Source organism: Cyclopterus lumpus, chromosome 7, assembly GCF_009769545.1.
Source record: "Cyclopterus lumpus isolate fCycLum1 chromosome 7, fCycLum1.pri, whole genome shotgun sequence".
In the NCBI taxonomy this organism is placed as follows: Eukaryota; Metazoa; Chordata; class Actinopteri; order Perciformes; family Cyclopteridae; genus Cyclopterus; species Cyclopterus lumpus.
The window spans coordinates 18,681,249-18,695,034 of NC_046972.1; the positions used below are offsets into that span (position 1 = coordinate 18,681,249).

Sequence of the window (13,786 nt, forward strand, 5' to 3'; positions counted from 1 at the left end):
CTTTCAACATAACTAAAGAAGAAGAGAAAGAGAGTCGCGATGAACAGAGACGGGGACAAGAGCGCAAAGACTGCGCTCCGGAGCCAGAAACCACCCAAGGCGCAGCAGCAGGTTTCTGTCCAAAAAAAGAAGAAAGATCCGGCTTCAAAAGATGCCCTAAGTGGCTCTCGTTCATCTCAAGGAGACTCGGAGAGGGAGCTGAAATCGGCGGGACTGCAGGGAAAACGACCGGTGAAAGTGTCACCCGGTGCCACAGTGGACTGCCCCGGTGCGCAGAGGAAACTGTCGGATGCCAGCAACGCTTCAGAGGATCTGAGCAAAGACTCCGGCTGCCCGTCTGGGAAACTTTCCTCCTCAGACAGCAGCTCAGAAATATCCGACTGCCCCTCGGAGGGCAACCATAAGCACGACTCTCCGAGCAGCGACAATGATTTAAGCTGGATAGACGGTGCAGCTTATCTGATCCCGGACAGCGAGGGGAAAGGCGACGGGAGACCGTGCGTAAAGGTGCCTGCTGCGGGTCTTAGTTTGTTTAACTCTACCGGGACGTTTATGGATCTAATGATGGGAGAGACAACCGAAGACGTTGTCCGGGAAGTGGAAGATTTGAGATCAGAGAACGAGTATTTGAAAGTAAGTTTAATTTAGTTTCAATCATGTGTATTATATTCATTTAGATGTTTTAATTATATTTGCGTTGTATTCGTGTGGCCTAAATGTCCACTTTTAGTGTATGTGTCGCTTCTTTGTGAAATCTATAAGAGGGCCTCAGACTCTGAACACCAGAGCAGATTTGCTGTGCTCTTGTCAGTCTTCATTAGAGAGTAAGGACAAGAGAGGGGAAGGTCTCGTGCTGTGGCACCATCAGCAGAATTCCCATATAATATTGAAATAAAACTGCTAAATGGAAGATAAATAACAACGTGAAAACATGTGGAAAAATAAGACATTCAAACACAAACTAACACATACTTTTTTATTGGTATACTTCAATGCAGTGACTTGCACATTCATCTGTTTGTTGCCAGTTATTTAGATAATTCAGTGTAATGTGAGTTGTGGAGATGGCTGCTTTAATGTGTAAGAATGTGGTAGTCTCTACACGGTTGTATTTGTAGTAAGACGAGTAAATTAGGAGTTTAAAAAGTGGAAATTAAACAAATCAGAATGTCCAGTTGGAAGGTTTATTCTAATTTTTTGTTATTTAAAAAGGTGTACTCAAGTGATGAGTGTTAAATATCAAAGTGGCTCACATATTTACAGCTTTAGAGTAAACCATTACAATATGGTGTGAAATATGAATACATCAATAAAGAAATAGACAGACACAGTCAACAATAAAATAGTACAAAGAATTCAGTCTTTAAAGTCTGGCGCTTTTGTTGTCTTCCATTGTCTTGAAATAATTGGAAACTTCAACCATAAGCACCACATTTGGAAATGCAATTTGATGTTTTTGGTATTTGACATTTGTCCCCCGAGAGTAAAAGGGATTACTGAATCAAACCATTCACCGGGACCACAAATGTGACCCATGGCTGTAACTTTAACATTCCTATAATATGTGGGGAAAACATATAAAAGTTGTGGTCTTTCGGTGTTGTTTTGTCCCAGGATGAGGTGGAGGAGCTTCGCTGTGAGATGTTGGAAATGCGCGACATGTTTCAGGAGGAGGAGGTGTACCAGCTGCAGGACCTGCGGCTGCAGCTGGAGCAGGCCAACAAGACCTGCCGCATCCTGCAGTACCGCCTCCGCAAGGCCGAGCGCCGCAGCATCCGAGTGGCTCAGACGGGGCAGGTGGACGGGGAGCTCGTCCGGAGCTTGGAGCACGATATCAAGGTCAGAGGTCATTCCAGTTACTCCTCATGCTTCGTCATCATGCAGCCTTGTTAAAGCTCGCAACTGCCATAAAACAGTACATTCCTTCCAAATTGGCTTTTAACTGAATCACTGCTATTCCAGTTAGCAATATAGATCTGTTATTCCCACAAAGCTATTTCCCATTTCAGTGATTGTTTTGCTCATATACGCACCGAAGAACAATAATTATTTAACAGCAGCCTGACTCACAACGGTTCGCTGTGCTGTTAACTGCTTCCTGCTGTTTGTCAGCTCCGCAAAAATGTAATTAGCTGGAAATGTCTTCATCATGCATCCTGTTTATATTTTTGAAGTGCCATGGTGTAATTATGTGGTGAGTTGTTCTCCATCAGTAGGAAACATACAAGCACAGTAATCTTTAGCAGAATAAATGCAGGTCAATCGCTCTGTTGACTTTGTGGCGGCAGCCAGACTCAGTTTCTTTAAGCCGGGCTGTGTGTGGTGGTGTAGGATTCCCAACAGCCTCACCCTCTCACCCTCTCACCCCCTCATACACTCATATGGTGAATTCCTGTCACAAGCATTTTCTTGTAAAATCTCTTTCCAACTCTGGGAAGGAGATGAAATCTGGGCCAAAAGATATTCTTTACAGCAGTTTTGCCTATTTGGAGCAACATTTGGAGTGACATTTCTTGTTGGAAAGTCAATCAAACGGCTACAACAAGATGCAAAATGAGATGCAGAACGACACAAACACAAAGATGCAAAACGAGACACAACACTACCACAAATAGATGCTAAACGACCGCCAAGAGATGCAAAATGACGTCAAAGAGGCATAAAATGAGACGCAAATGACCACCAAGAGATACAAAACGACCAGAAAGTGACACAAAAATACTACAAAGAGATGCAAAAATACTACAAAGAGAAGAACAACAACCATCAAGAGAAACCAAATGAATTCGAAGAAACTCAAAATGACTACCAAGAGAAGCAAAACAACCACAAACAGACAAAAACGACAACTGAGACACACAAAATGGCAACATACAGACGTGAGACAAACACAAAGATCACTAAAACGACTATAAATAGACGTAAAAAACCACTGCATCTCGTTAGGGGTGGCAACAGCGGATCATCTACTTGGTCTGTGTGGAAATCTGACTTTATAATCCACTTATTTGATTTGGCAACGGTTTTTACGCATGTCTGTTCCCAGGTGGTCCATGATTGGAGATCCACTAACCTGCTGTTGGCTTTGTTTGCAGGTGGCAAAGAGTGTGTCCCTCCGGCTGTACAACGAGTTGGAAGCGGTGCGAAAGAAGGATTCCCAGTTGGAGTGGGAAAACGAAGTGCTGCGTGAGAAGACTCAGGAACTGGAAGTGGCCAAGCAGGTGTTGCAGGCTGAAGTGGAGAAAACCAGAGAGGTGCGACATTAAAGCACATCATTTTACATTAAAGCCCCCCCCCCCCCCCCCCCCCACCCCTTAAGTTAGTTTTGCTTCTTGTTACTTTATTTAGATGTTTGAGAATGAGGAAGGGGAGTATTTTTATAGGTCTAAAATCTGGCTTGGAGGAGATACTAAATAAATCTGTTTATTGGGCTCAAAAATATTCTGCCTAAATCTTGACAGAAACATAAGCTGCTGCTACCGACACCCTTTTCACGAGCCTCCATCCCTCTGGTCAGGAATCCTCCTCTCCATTTCTGCTGCTACACAGCTGCACCCGCCCCAGCCAGTTGTCACCCTCATCCTCAGTCACCCTGAAGTCAGGTGACACATGACCCGGGTGCAGATCAATGGTATGAGAGGAGGGCACGGCCAGCAGCTGCCCGGTGCCTCGGCAGGGTGAAGCAGCCTGGTATGCCGAAGCATGAACTTCAGGCACAGCTGACATCCTCCCAGAGAAAAAGGGAGAGAGAGAGAGAGAGAGAGATTACAAAAATAGCCTTGCATTCTCCCTTTCTGCTCTTATTAAGATATGCTAAATCTGGATCAGCGTGTATTATGGCATTCAAATTGGTGTTTGTGTGGCGACATACTGACCTGCAAACGCACATGCTTTTATTGTACAGTGGCGACCGCACCTCGGCAGTGATTGAATTTCTAGTCCACCTTTTATTCCTGCGGCCCCTCCTGCCTCGACGGCTCCAGCGATGACGGTCGAGCACTTCAGTGACACGTGTGTGGTTTAATCCAGGATTCGGTGCTTTTGCATGAGCTCAGTCTGACTTCGGAGGCAGCTGCTAGTCCCTTTGATCCCAGCAGGGAAATCCACTTAGATTACCTAATCTAGGGCCACAAAACACAGTCTAGATGGATGTGAAGGAGGATGAACATTTTAGAGACTCACATTGCAACTGGACTGTCTGTGACCCAGTTTGTGGGACTTGAATGGTAATTTAATACGGTCAGGTCACGGCACAGCTGCAGATGCTTGAACAATGACAAAAGCATAAATGACGACTAAAACTGTGTTTTTATTTTTAAAAACACAATTTATGGCAATTTTCCATTTCAAGAAATGCAAAACATGCATTTTCATCATGCATATTTCTTACTTTTATGACATTTTATGTTATTGCTTACACTGACCTTGAATTGAAAACACAATGACCCACTCCTTATGTGTGTTAGCCACTTCTAGCCTAAAGAGGATGACTATAATTAACATGGTGACATCCTGTCTAGCTTCTGGGAGCGAGACAATGCTGCCAGAAAGAAGTTTACATTCCTCTAATGCTCAGACTTACAATAAATGTAGAGAAGGGAAGGACTAGAATGTGAGAAAAGGTTTGGCTCAAATCACACCGTGGACTGTCATTTCATTTTAGGTTAAAAGTATAACAAGATCATAATGTTTGAGATTGTGGGAACTGCTCATTCCCTTTCATGCGGAGAGTTAGAGGAGAAGATGGATACCACTCTCTCGTCTGTAAGTGGTATCCATATCTATGCTTACGCACAGATCAGAGCCGATCTCAGCATCAGAAACCAGATAAAGACATCTCAGAAAGTGCAGCCATGTCTATCCATCAATTCAGTTTTAGAAATGACAATTTGCTCACTTGGATATGTTTTTTTGTCCGTATTGCACCCTTAATAAACCTCTTGGCCATGTTTGTATCCCTCAGAGCACTCTGAAGAAGAAGAGCATCCGATCATCAGCCAGTAGAGCTGAGAAGAGGCTCTCTCAGCAGATTGAGGTTTGATGATCACATCGGATGTAAAATTTGTCTGCAACCGATACGAAACCATCATCCTCAGAATGATATTCACTGTTGTTTGTTTTGCCCAAAGGATGACAGTGCAGACCTCAGGTGCCAACTCCACTTTGCCAAAGAGGAATTAGCTCTCATGTGCAAGAAGCTCACCAAGTTGGTATCAGAGAGCGAGGGCTTGCGCGAGGAGCTGGCCAAATACCACTCGGCCTACGGCGACATAGACGCCATCCAATCGCTGGAGGGCAAACACAACTCTGCCCACGCCAGGGAGGCAGGGGTCAAAATTCACCTCAAACTGGTGGAGGAGGAAGCCACGCTCCTGAGCCGGCGAATTGTTGAACTGGAGGTGGAGAACCGTGGACTGCGGGCAGAAATGAGCGACCTGAGAGAGAAAATGGGAAGAGGAGGAGATGAACATGAAGAGGAGGAAGAAGAAGAGAATCGGGATGTGTCGGAGGAGAATCTGTCGGCTTCCACACCGGTGAAGGAGAGAGAGCGAAGTATTGAAACAGGATGCGCATTATTCGAGCAGGGTCAGGACGAGGAAGCAGAGAAAGGTCAAAGTGATGCTGAGACTGATGGGATGATTACTCGTCATATTACTCGAGAGGGTCCTGTGGGTGGTGAGTGGGACCCTTCAGACCGCCATGAGAGTGACAACAACAAAAACAACAACAGAGGTCTCAGAGGCATGACGGTGAAAGACTATGAAACTCTTCTAACTCTCAGAGATCATTCCAGCATTTTGAGTTCAGCAATCCAGCTCGTGACGACTCCTCCAAAAAATGGCCACAGCTTATCTACCTCATGTGCTTTTACCTCTCCGACAGAGGTGGACTTGAATGACAAGGCACATAAGATATTCCCACCTTCAAATGAGGCATTGGAGCTTCTACAGGCCATGTTGGTGGCTTTCATTGGGAGAGTGGAGACGCTCCTAACGGGAGGAAATTTTGTCAAACTCTCCGTTCACAAGGACGGACACGTTCGGGATTCCTGCGCGTTCTCCTTTCTCCCTGAAGACTGTCCAGATCCTAACCTCAAAGAGTCACCAAGTAAGCAGTGTGTAGAAGACCTACGCACCTCAGAGGTTAAGGAGAGAGAAAAACAAATGAGACAAACAACTTCCTTTCAATCAGACCTCATTCACAGCTGCAGGGACCCAAAAATGCGACTGTGCTTGCAGGTTCTGTGGATCCTCCATCAGTGGTGTCAAGTTAAAGGACCCGGGCTGGAGGGAAAAGAGGTACAACTAAAGTTGTTCATACTAAAATCAGCATATTGTGTCTGTTTATAAATAAATATATATATATATATATATATATATATATATATATATATATATATATATATATAGGGATACATTTTCTTATATACCTTGATTTCTTTCATTCAGGGTAAAGACAAAACCATGTCTGTGCTGCGGGGGCTGTTGCAAGACCTTGGTGCGGAGCTTCGGGATGAGTGGCTTGAATTCAACAGTAGGGCCAATAGTACGTGGAGCAAGGACGCTGAGGTAAGGATGAACCCTTCAGGCCTGGGGCTCTCCTGCTGCGTGTGAAGCTCTGTGATACAGCGGCACGTCCTGCTGATGATCTGGCTCCCTGGCCACACGCCCTCCTGACACTCAACAGGCATCATGAAAACATTCATGCCAGAGTATTTAGGCTAATCTCTTGTCAGGGCTGCGGCCAAACAGGACATGTTCAAATCTGCTGCATGAAAACACTCCACTGATTCTCTTCATTGTCCAGAACTGGTGCATGAATATATTTCTTCAAAATGTGACAGCGCCTTGATTATTGTTTCCAGCCACTTGGTCAAATGCAAAAGGAAAGCTTTAAATAACCGCTGAACTGTCGGTGTTTTCTTTGCCCAGCATGACTGCTTTGAAGGGCCGGATTTATTTCTTCAATGGTGTTTTTCCTCCTTATTCCACTGGCTAGACTGTAATCCCTCCTTTCCTCTGAGGCACATTTAATATGCAAAAAGTGCCAAAAAACGTCTGTCAATCAATGTAATTGAACCCAAACTTAATGGTTTATGGTGTTGCAATGTCAACACACAAGATTCTAAGTCGTAAATAGGAATCGGTCCAATTTCTACCATCAATCCCATATGACATGAACACTGTTAATGTTTAGTCGCACCATATTAGTTTAACATGTTAGCATGCTAAGATTTGCCAAGTAGCACTAAACACAAAGTACAGGTGAGGCATTAGTTCAGCAGGTATGTCAATCCATACAACAGTTGTTGAGATATCTGGACCTTAGTTGTGGCTCTACAGGAAAACATTTACGTGACATTTCTTTGTCATTTTTTTTATTCAGTCTGGCACCAGTGAAGGCTTTCATGACAGAGCTGACAGGTGAGTTGTTTTAAAGCATTCCCATCTTAACCATTTTGTTTGCGGTTATAATCCATGTATCACCATCTGTTTTTCACAGAATGAGCAGCTCAAAAGCGAAAAGACTTCGGCGACAGTTTTCTCCACACGGCTGCAAGAGGAAGAACTGGTGCTATCTGAGCCAGGAGGCTGCCCAGCTGGACCGAGAGGACCACGTTAAGACGTGGGACCATCTAATCATGCCGCTTAGCTTCCCTGATCTCGACTTTGAGCGGATGTCCACGGAGAGGAGCCACACTGCCCCGGAGAAATCTGCCGTCCGCATCTACTACAGCCCCCCGTCGGCTCGTAGAGTCCAGCTGGCTCAGCTGAAGCAAAGCCCCGTCACAGATCAACAGTCTGTCAACTCTGGCTCTCCGTGGTGCACGCCGCCGACCTGCTTCTCTCCGCTCTGTCTTGGGGGCTCAGCTGCTAACCTCAGTGACGACATGAAGGAAATGACGGCCGGCTGGAGGCAGCCGGTCCAGGGCAGTTCACAGGAGAAGAGAGGGCGATTACAGCAGCGGTGGGTGGACGTGGCCTGTTCAGGTACTCAGACCCACATGAAGCCCCAGATGGTGAGTGTTGGTCTGCAGACAGACGGGTCAGTCACTGTGAGAAGCAGTCCATCCCGGGTCCTGAACACCTCCTTGGTCTCCGCCCGTCTACACCAAATCTCCACTTCACTGGACGGGGGACCAGGCAGAGTCGAGAGGCCCAGAGTCTCCACCTCATCCCCTAAATTTGACCGGAGACACTCTGTATCTGGTGCATCGTCTCCCCCTTCATCCATCAATTTGAGCTCCTCCTCATCTTCATCCTCTAGGGATCGAGTATTGTGGAGCCAAAGACACCAAGGCCACACCAACCTCACGTGGACTCGACAAACCAGTAACAGATCCTGTCCAGGACTGAGCCACAGCTCTCTGAGCAGCGACAAGTCTTCCAGCAAACCTGCAGGCGCCAACCGCTACGGCATGGTCACAGAGTTCCTGCGCAGGGTGAGCGGCCGGGCAGAGAAGCCGGTACCGGGGTCAGGGCAGAAGACAAAGAACGGCCTGAAGAACCTGGAACGCGTTCCAACGAGGCCTCCCGCCGCTCCGCTGCACAGGAATGACAGCGTGACGAGGATCGTCAACCAGAGGTTCATGAAGCAGCGAGAGGAGGCCAGTCGGGCCCAGAGAGAGGAGAAGGGGAGCGGTCGGAACCCCCACGGTGTCCGACACAGTACCGTCACAGCAGAGGTGATTGTAACAAACAATATGTCTGATGTCTGTGTGGAAATCAGCAGTGGGTGTGTTTTATCAGGTTGAGGCGAGATGTTCCGATCTTCAAGTTGATTGATTATAAAAAAATGTACATGAGGTTAAGTTTTGCGGTGAATAATCAATTAAGTAGCGAATCCATTAGTCAATCAACCGAAAATAAAACAACAATACAAATGTTGAGTTATTTATGAGGCTTAAATAGTAAACATCTGCTGGTTACAACCTCTCAGATGTCAGGATTTGCTGCATTATTAAAAAACAAGTGATTTCAATACGTCACACTGGAGGACTAGGGGCATTTAAAATCATTTGTTGACATAATGTAGACTGAATGATTACTCAAGAAAAAGACAGAGACGACACAGAATCCAGGACGTCTGCACCACTTCCAAGCAAGACTTTCTGGATTCTGTTTCTTCACCTGCCCGACCAAAGAACGCCTGTCGTATTCGCCATCAGAGCGTCGCAGCCTTTCATCGCTTTCCTCTTCCAATGTGAACAACTTTGTTAATGAAAATAACTGATTGTTGCTTGGTAAGTGTCTCAGTCCTCTCTCTTCTTTTTCTCTGACCAGGATGGAAACTACGACCACAGCTCCAGCAGCACCCTGACCTTCTGCTTTGCTCGCCCATCTCGCTCCACCCAGAGACAAACGTCGAGCCAGAGCAAGCTCCACCGGCACAGATACTCACCTCCCTCGAGTACGGCTGCAGACTCCAATTGTGAGTGAACGGGCAGAGAAACGGCAGCTATTATTTATACTTCTGGACAGCTGAGAGCAGTCCGAGTGACAGGGAAGGGCATTTAAAATGTAATTTTAAAATGTAATTCCTTCTTTACAGGAGGGTTGAACTGGGAGAACTGGTCACTGTATGTGGGATGTTTAGGTTGTCTAGCTCAGTTTTTGTGTGTTCTTTTGGTGCAATTTATAACCCTCATCTCCTTTGAATAAACATCTAATAACAGGATGTATTGAGATCATTTCATCTCCATATATGGTTTGACAGTCCTCCCCTACCCCTGAAATCTGCAGACACTTGTTTACTCTGCAGTAATCAGCTGCTTCAGGAGGGAGAATGCAGTTACATCACATGCTCAAAACGGCTAAGTAGTTAATAAGATAAGATCAGGAGCATGATCCATCCTTTCTCTCTCTCTCTCTGATTGTGTGACTGTTGACTTTCATTGTCTTTGAAAACCTGCAGCCAGCACATGAAAATGTAGCGTTTTGTTTTGTAACTTTGTGATATATTTGGATATTAAATATTGATTGTGTGGGATGGAAGCTCAGTTTTTTTTTTAAGCTGAAATATTTTGCCTCCTCTCAGTGGTGGCTGGCAGCTAGCCGGCTGTGGTCAAGGACGGAGTCACACAATCACACAGTGTCGCGTTTCTGCTCAACACACGTGTTCCCCCTCAATTCTCTCTATAAAACACACACACACACACACACACACACACAGACACACACACACATACACCACACACACACACTGTGGAGAGTCTTAAAGTCAACATAACCCAGTTTCACAGGATGAGTGAAAAGGTGGCTAAAACACACAAAAGCTACTATGAGTCTTTACAATTAATATTATTAATGTCGATTAATTTTGTCGTTTACATTATTTGGCACTGGCAAAACATTTACCTCTCATATCCTATTGACAAAAGAAGTGACTGACATCCGCAGAGACAGAGGTCAAGCAGCTGTCCTTTGCAGAGGTGATGCGACTGTTTCAGGAGGGAAAGGAAGTGCCCGGACTACAATAGAAAAGTTTCATGTAGAAATCATTGAAACAAAAAGTATATAAATACAATTACAACAATGATTCTTTTTTTTTCAATTAAACTACCTAACAGTATATTTAGTAAAATTAGCTTACCAACTGTACATGTTAATGCATCTATGATACAAATCCAGTAATATACAATATAATTCAACACTCTCAAACAGGACATTTTGCTGACAATACTTTAAAAAAAAAGATGTTTAACTTTAACTTGCAACAGAGTACGTTTAAACTGTAGTATTACTACTTTCTGTGTACCTCTTGTGACACGTTGCAGTACTGCATCACACCTGAGGGGGCGCTGCCGCTGCAGCTCTGCCCTGTTCGGTTAACTGCGTTCCTTCTGTTGGTTTGTTGATGAAAACAAAGCCGGAAGTGGCTCTCTGCTCTCGGATACTTCCACATGAGACTGTCAGGTACGTGAATGTTGAATCAGCGGTTAGATGGAGTCCGTTTTCTTGAGGTTTGATTCGTTTGACTTCGAGGCTGATGGACGCTTTCAGGACGGTGTGAAGGGTTTAAATACGTGTCGCAGCAGCAGGGAGGAAACCAGCCTGCTGGACCTGAAACTCTTCTTCTACAACAGGTATGCGGCACCTGTGGATGTATCCGAGTACATTTACTCTGGCACTGTATTTAAGTACACAGTTGAGGCAGTCCCACTGCACTTTACACGACATTTCGGACGGAAACATGGCATTTTTCTTACTTTAAATTGCATGTATTTAAAAGATTTATTTACTTTACAAATTTTTGCACACAAAACAAAGAGCTTATAAAAGGACTGGACTATAAAATACACTGGACTATAAAATACACAACAAAATAACGTTATACAAGTATATAGCGGAAATAATTAGTAATTATTTAATGATTTAATGAAAAAGATCTCATGGTTCCCGCTACTTTTCCTTTTTAATTATTTTCATTGACTTCTTTAAAATAAAAAAAAATAAAATAAAAGATTTTAAGTGCTGGTATTATCTAAATGTATAAATTACTTAGTACTATTAAAACCGAACTTCTTTCTGCTGCCAGCAGATGGCACTATGCACCACTGGGTAGCTTAAGAATGTTCCCTTGGGGATCAATTGGGTATTATTCATGTAATATAATATATTATATTTAGTATTTTCAATCTGAATGTGGTAAATAACTCTCAAAGAAATGCAGTGACGTAAACAGTACACTTTTGGCCTCTGAGCTGGAAGTATAAAGTGGCAGAACATGGAAATACCTCATGTATAAAATACCTTGCAATAGTAACTGTACTGCATTATATGTTATGTTTTTACATCATGATCTTGATGATGAACTTAACGTTACAATAGCACAGAAAATGAAGCCGTTTCTGTCATTTCCAGGTTTGTGGAGCCCATCGACCGGACAGGCTACAAAAAGCGGAGTTCTGCTTCTCCTTGTGTGCCTCCAGTAGACGGTGGTGTCGAGCAGCTGGAACAGCAGACACTTTCAGACTCTGAGATCAGTAAAAACCAGACGGCAGAAACATCCGCAGAGACAGAGGTCAAGCAGCTGTCCTTTGCGGAGGTGATGCGACTGGTTCAGGAGGGAAAGGAAGTGCCCGGAGCAACACAACCTGACATAAAACCAACGAACCAGAGTCCCACTCCTTCTCACATGGAAAGGAGACTGAAACCCTGGGAAACGTCATCGGTTTCAAAGTGACCTTTCACTGTAAAATAAAGATATATATTTTAATAAAGACTATGACAAATTCCAACTATATAACATGTTGTCATTGACTGGGGTTTGAAAAGTAAAGCAGGAACAAGCACTGAAAGATAATTGATGAGCAGAATACACTCAAAATGAGGAGCATACTTAATGTGAATATGTGAGAATGAAACTCACATTATCCTGTTTGCCTTCAATTGTGCTCCTCCTTTGTCACCTGGATTACTGAGGAGACGTAAGGTTTGACAAGCTTCCAGTGGTGGAATATAAAGTACATCTACTCAACTACTGCATTAAAGTAACACGTTGAGGTACTTCCACTTTATTCTTTTGCTCCACAACATCTCGGAAGCAAATGTATTAAAACAGTACAACAATATTAGTAAACATCAACAACTCAAAAGAGTGAGTGCAAAAGTATATGAATATTTCTTCCACCAATGCAAGCTGCTACAAATGTATTGTTCCGACAGTTGTTTATCTTTTTTAGTATATATATATATATACTTTTTATACAGCCTATGGTCGTATTAAACATTGATATAAAGAAGCAGAAATGATGCAGCTCTTATTTTATTTCCGTCATCATTCAGGTGAATTTAAGTTCCTAATTATCTCCATTAACTTGGACTAATCTACATGAATATAATAATTCCTTTTTAATTTTTTTTCACAATGGGGGGTGCACAGCACTTGTTACTAAATGCATGTATCTAATTAGTCACCTCCAAAGCAATAAAACAAGTCAAAAAGAAGAAAAAGAAATGTATACAACTATCAACTATGTCTCAATTAATATCACAAAGGCCATTTGTTTTTTTCACCATAGAAAAGGGCTTTACTTCTCTACATCACTTTGTTATTTCATTGGAACAAATAAACATTCAACACAACAACCTACAAGAAAAAAAAAATCTAAAAAATGCAGAGGTAAACAAAAACAGGCAAAACCCAACTGTACATGCAACGTTAGCGCTGTTAGCGTAGCACCATCAGGAACCAACAGTCCCAAACGAACAGGCAGTAAGGCGAAGGCATCGAGCGCGTCCCTGCCGGTCTGTCCGTCACGCATGTGTGTGTGTAACTGCACAACATGCAGTGAACAGATGCAGCAGCACAGTGACGTGTGGCCAAGCACCGGGAAACTTACAGTGATTCATACCGAAAACAGCACCATAATAATAACTTTCAATCAAGCTAATATGATCAATTTGAACGACAACAACAAACCACACGGGGGAGCGTTACATCGTAACACCTGAACAATACTGTCAATGTTTTAAGAGACTTTAAAAGCTGTCATCTAAAGAAAGATCAATATTAAGAAATCAAAAGCACAGATATGACATTCATGCAAACGAATGGTTCGTGTCTCACTGAGATTAAAAGGACCACAGTGTTTTTTTGCAACAAAACGTTTTAGAAAAATCTTTCTGTGATTATAGCGGTAACTACCGAAAGCATTCGTTACTGGTTAATCTGACGATTGATTTCTTGAATAATCGATAAATGTTTTTTCACATCACACGGCCAATACCAGCCACAGGACCACAAATGACAATTATTTTAATAATGATCATTCTGAAGAATA

General features: G+C 43.5%; 1 protein-coding gene across 1 annotated transcript; it reads left to right on the forward strand.

Annotated features, from left to right (window-relative positions):
* The first annotated feature begins 2 nt into the window (after positions 1-2).
* On the forward strand, positions 3-9,591 carry si:ch211-197l9.2. The gene is made up of 9 exons (XM_034536197.1): positions 3-633; positions 1,615-1,839; positions 3,096-3,254; positions 4,964-5,035; positions 5,130-6,299; positions 6,450-6,569; positions 7,387-7,424; positions 7,504-8,686; positions 9,285-9,591. Exons 1-9 carry the CDS (start codon positions 40-42, stop codon positions 9,438-9,440), a joined length of 3,717 nt encoding a protein of 1,238 aa, XP_034392088.1. The 5' UTR covers positions 3-39; the 3' UTR covers positions 9,441-9,591.
* Positions 9,592-13,786: the final 4,195 nt, after the last annotated feature.

Bases quoted from the DNA above. Each gene is read 5' to 3' on its own strand.
- si:ch211-197l9.2 (XM_034536197.1), top strand. From the start codon at position 40: ATGAACAGAGACGGGGACAAGAGCGCAAAGACTGCGCTCCGGAGCCAG. The intron at 3,255-4,963 runs GTGCGACATTAA...TGTATCCCTCAG, and splicing joins AAGTGGAGAAAACCAGAGAG to AGCACTCTGAAGAAGAAGAG. The intron at 6,570-7,386 runs GTAAGGATGAAC...TTTTTTATTCAG, and splicing joins CGTGGAGCAAGGACGCTGAG to TCTGGCACCAGTGAAGGCTT.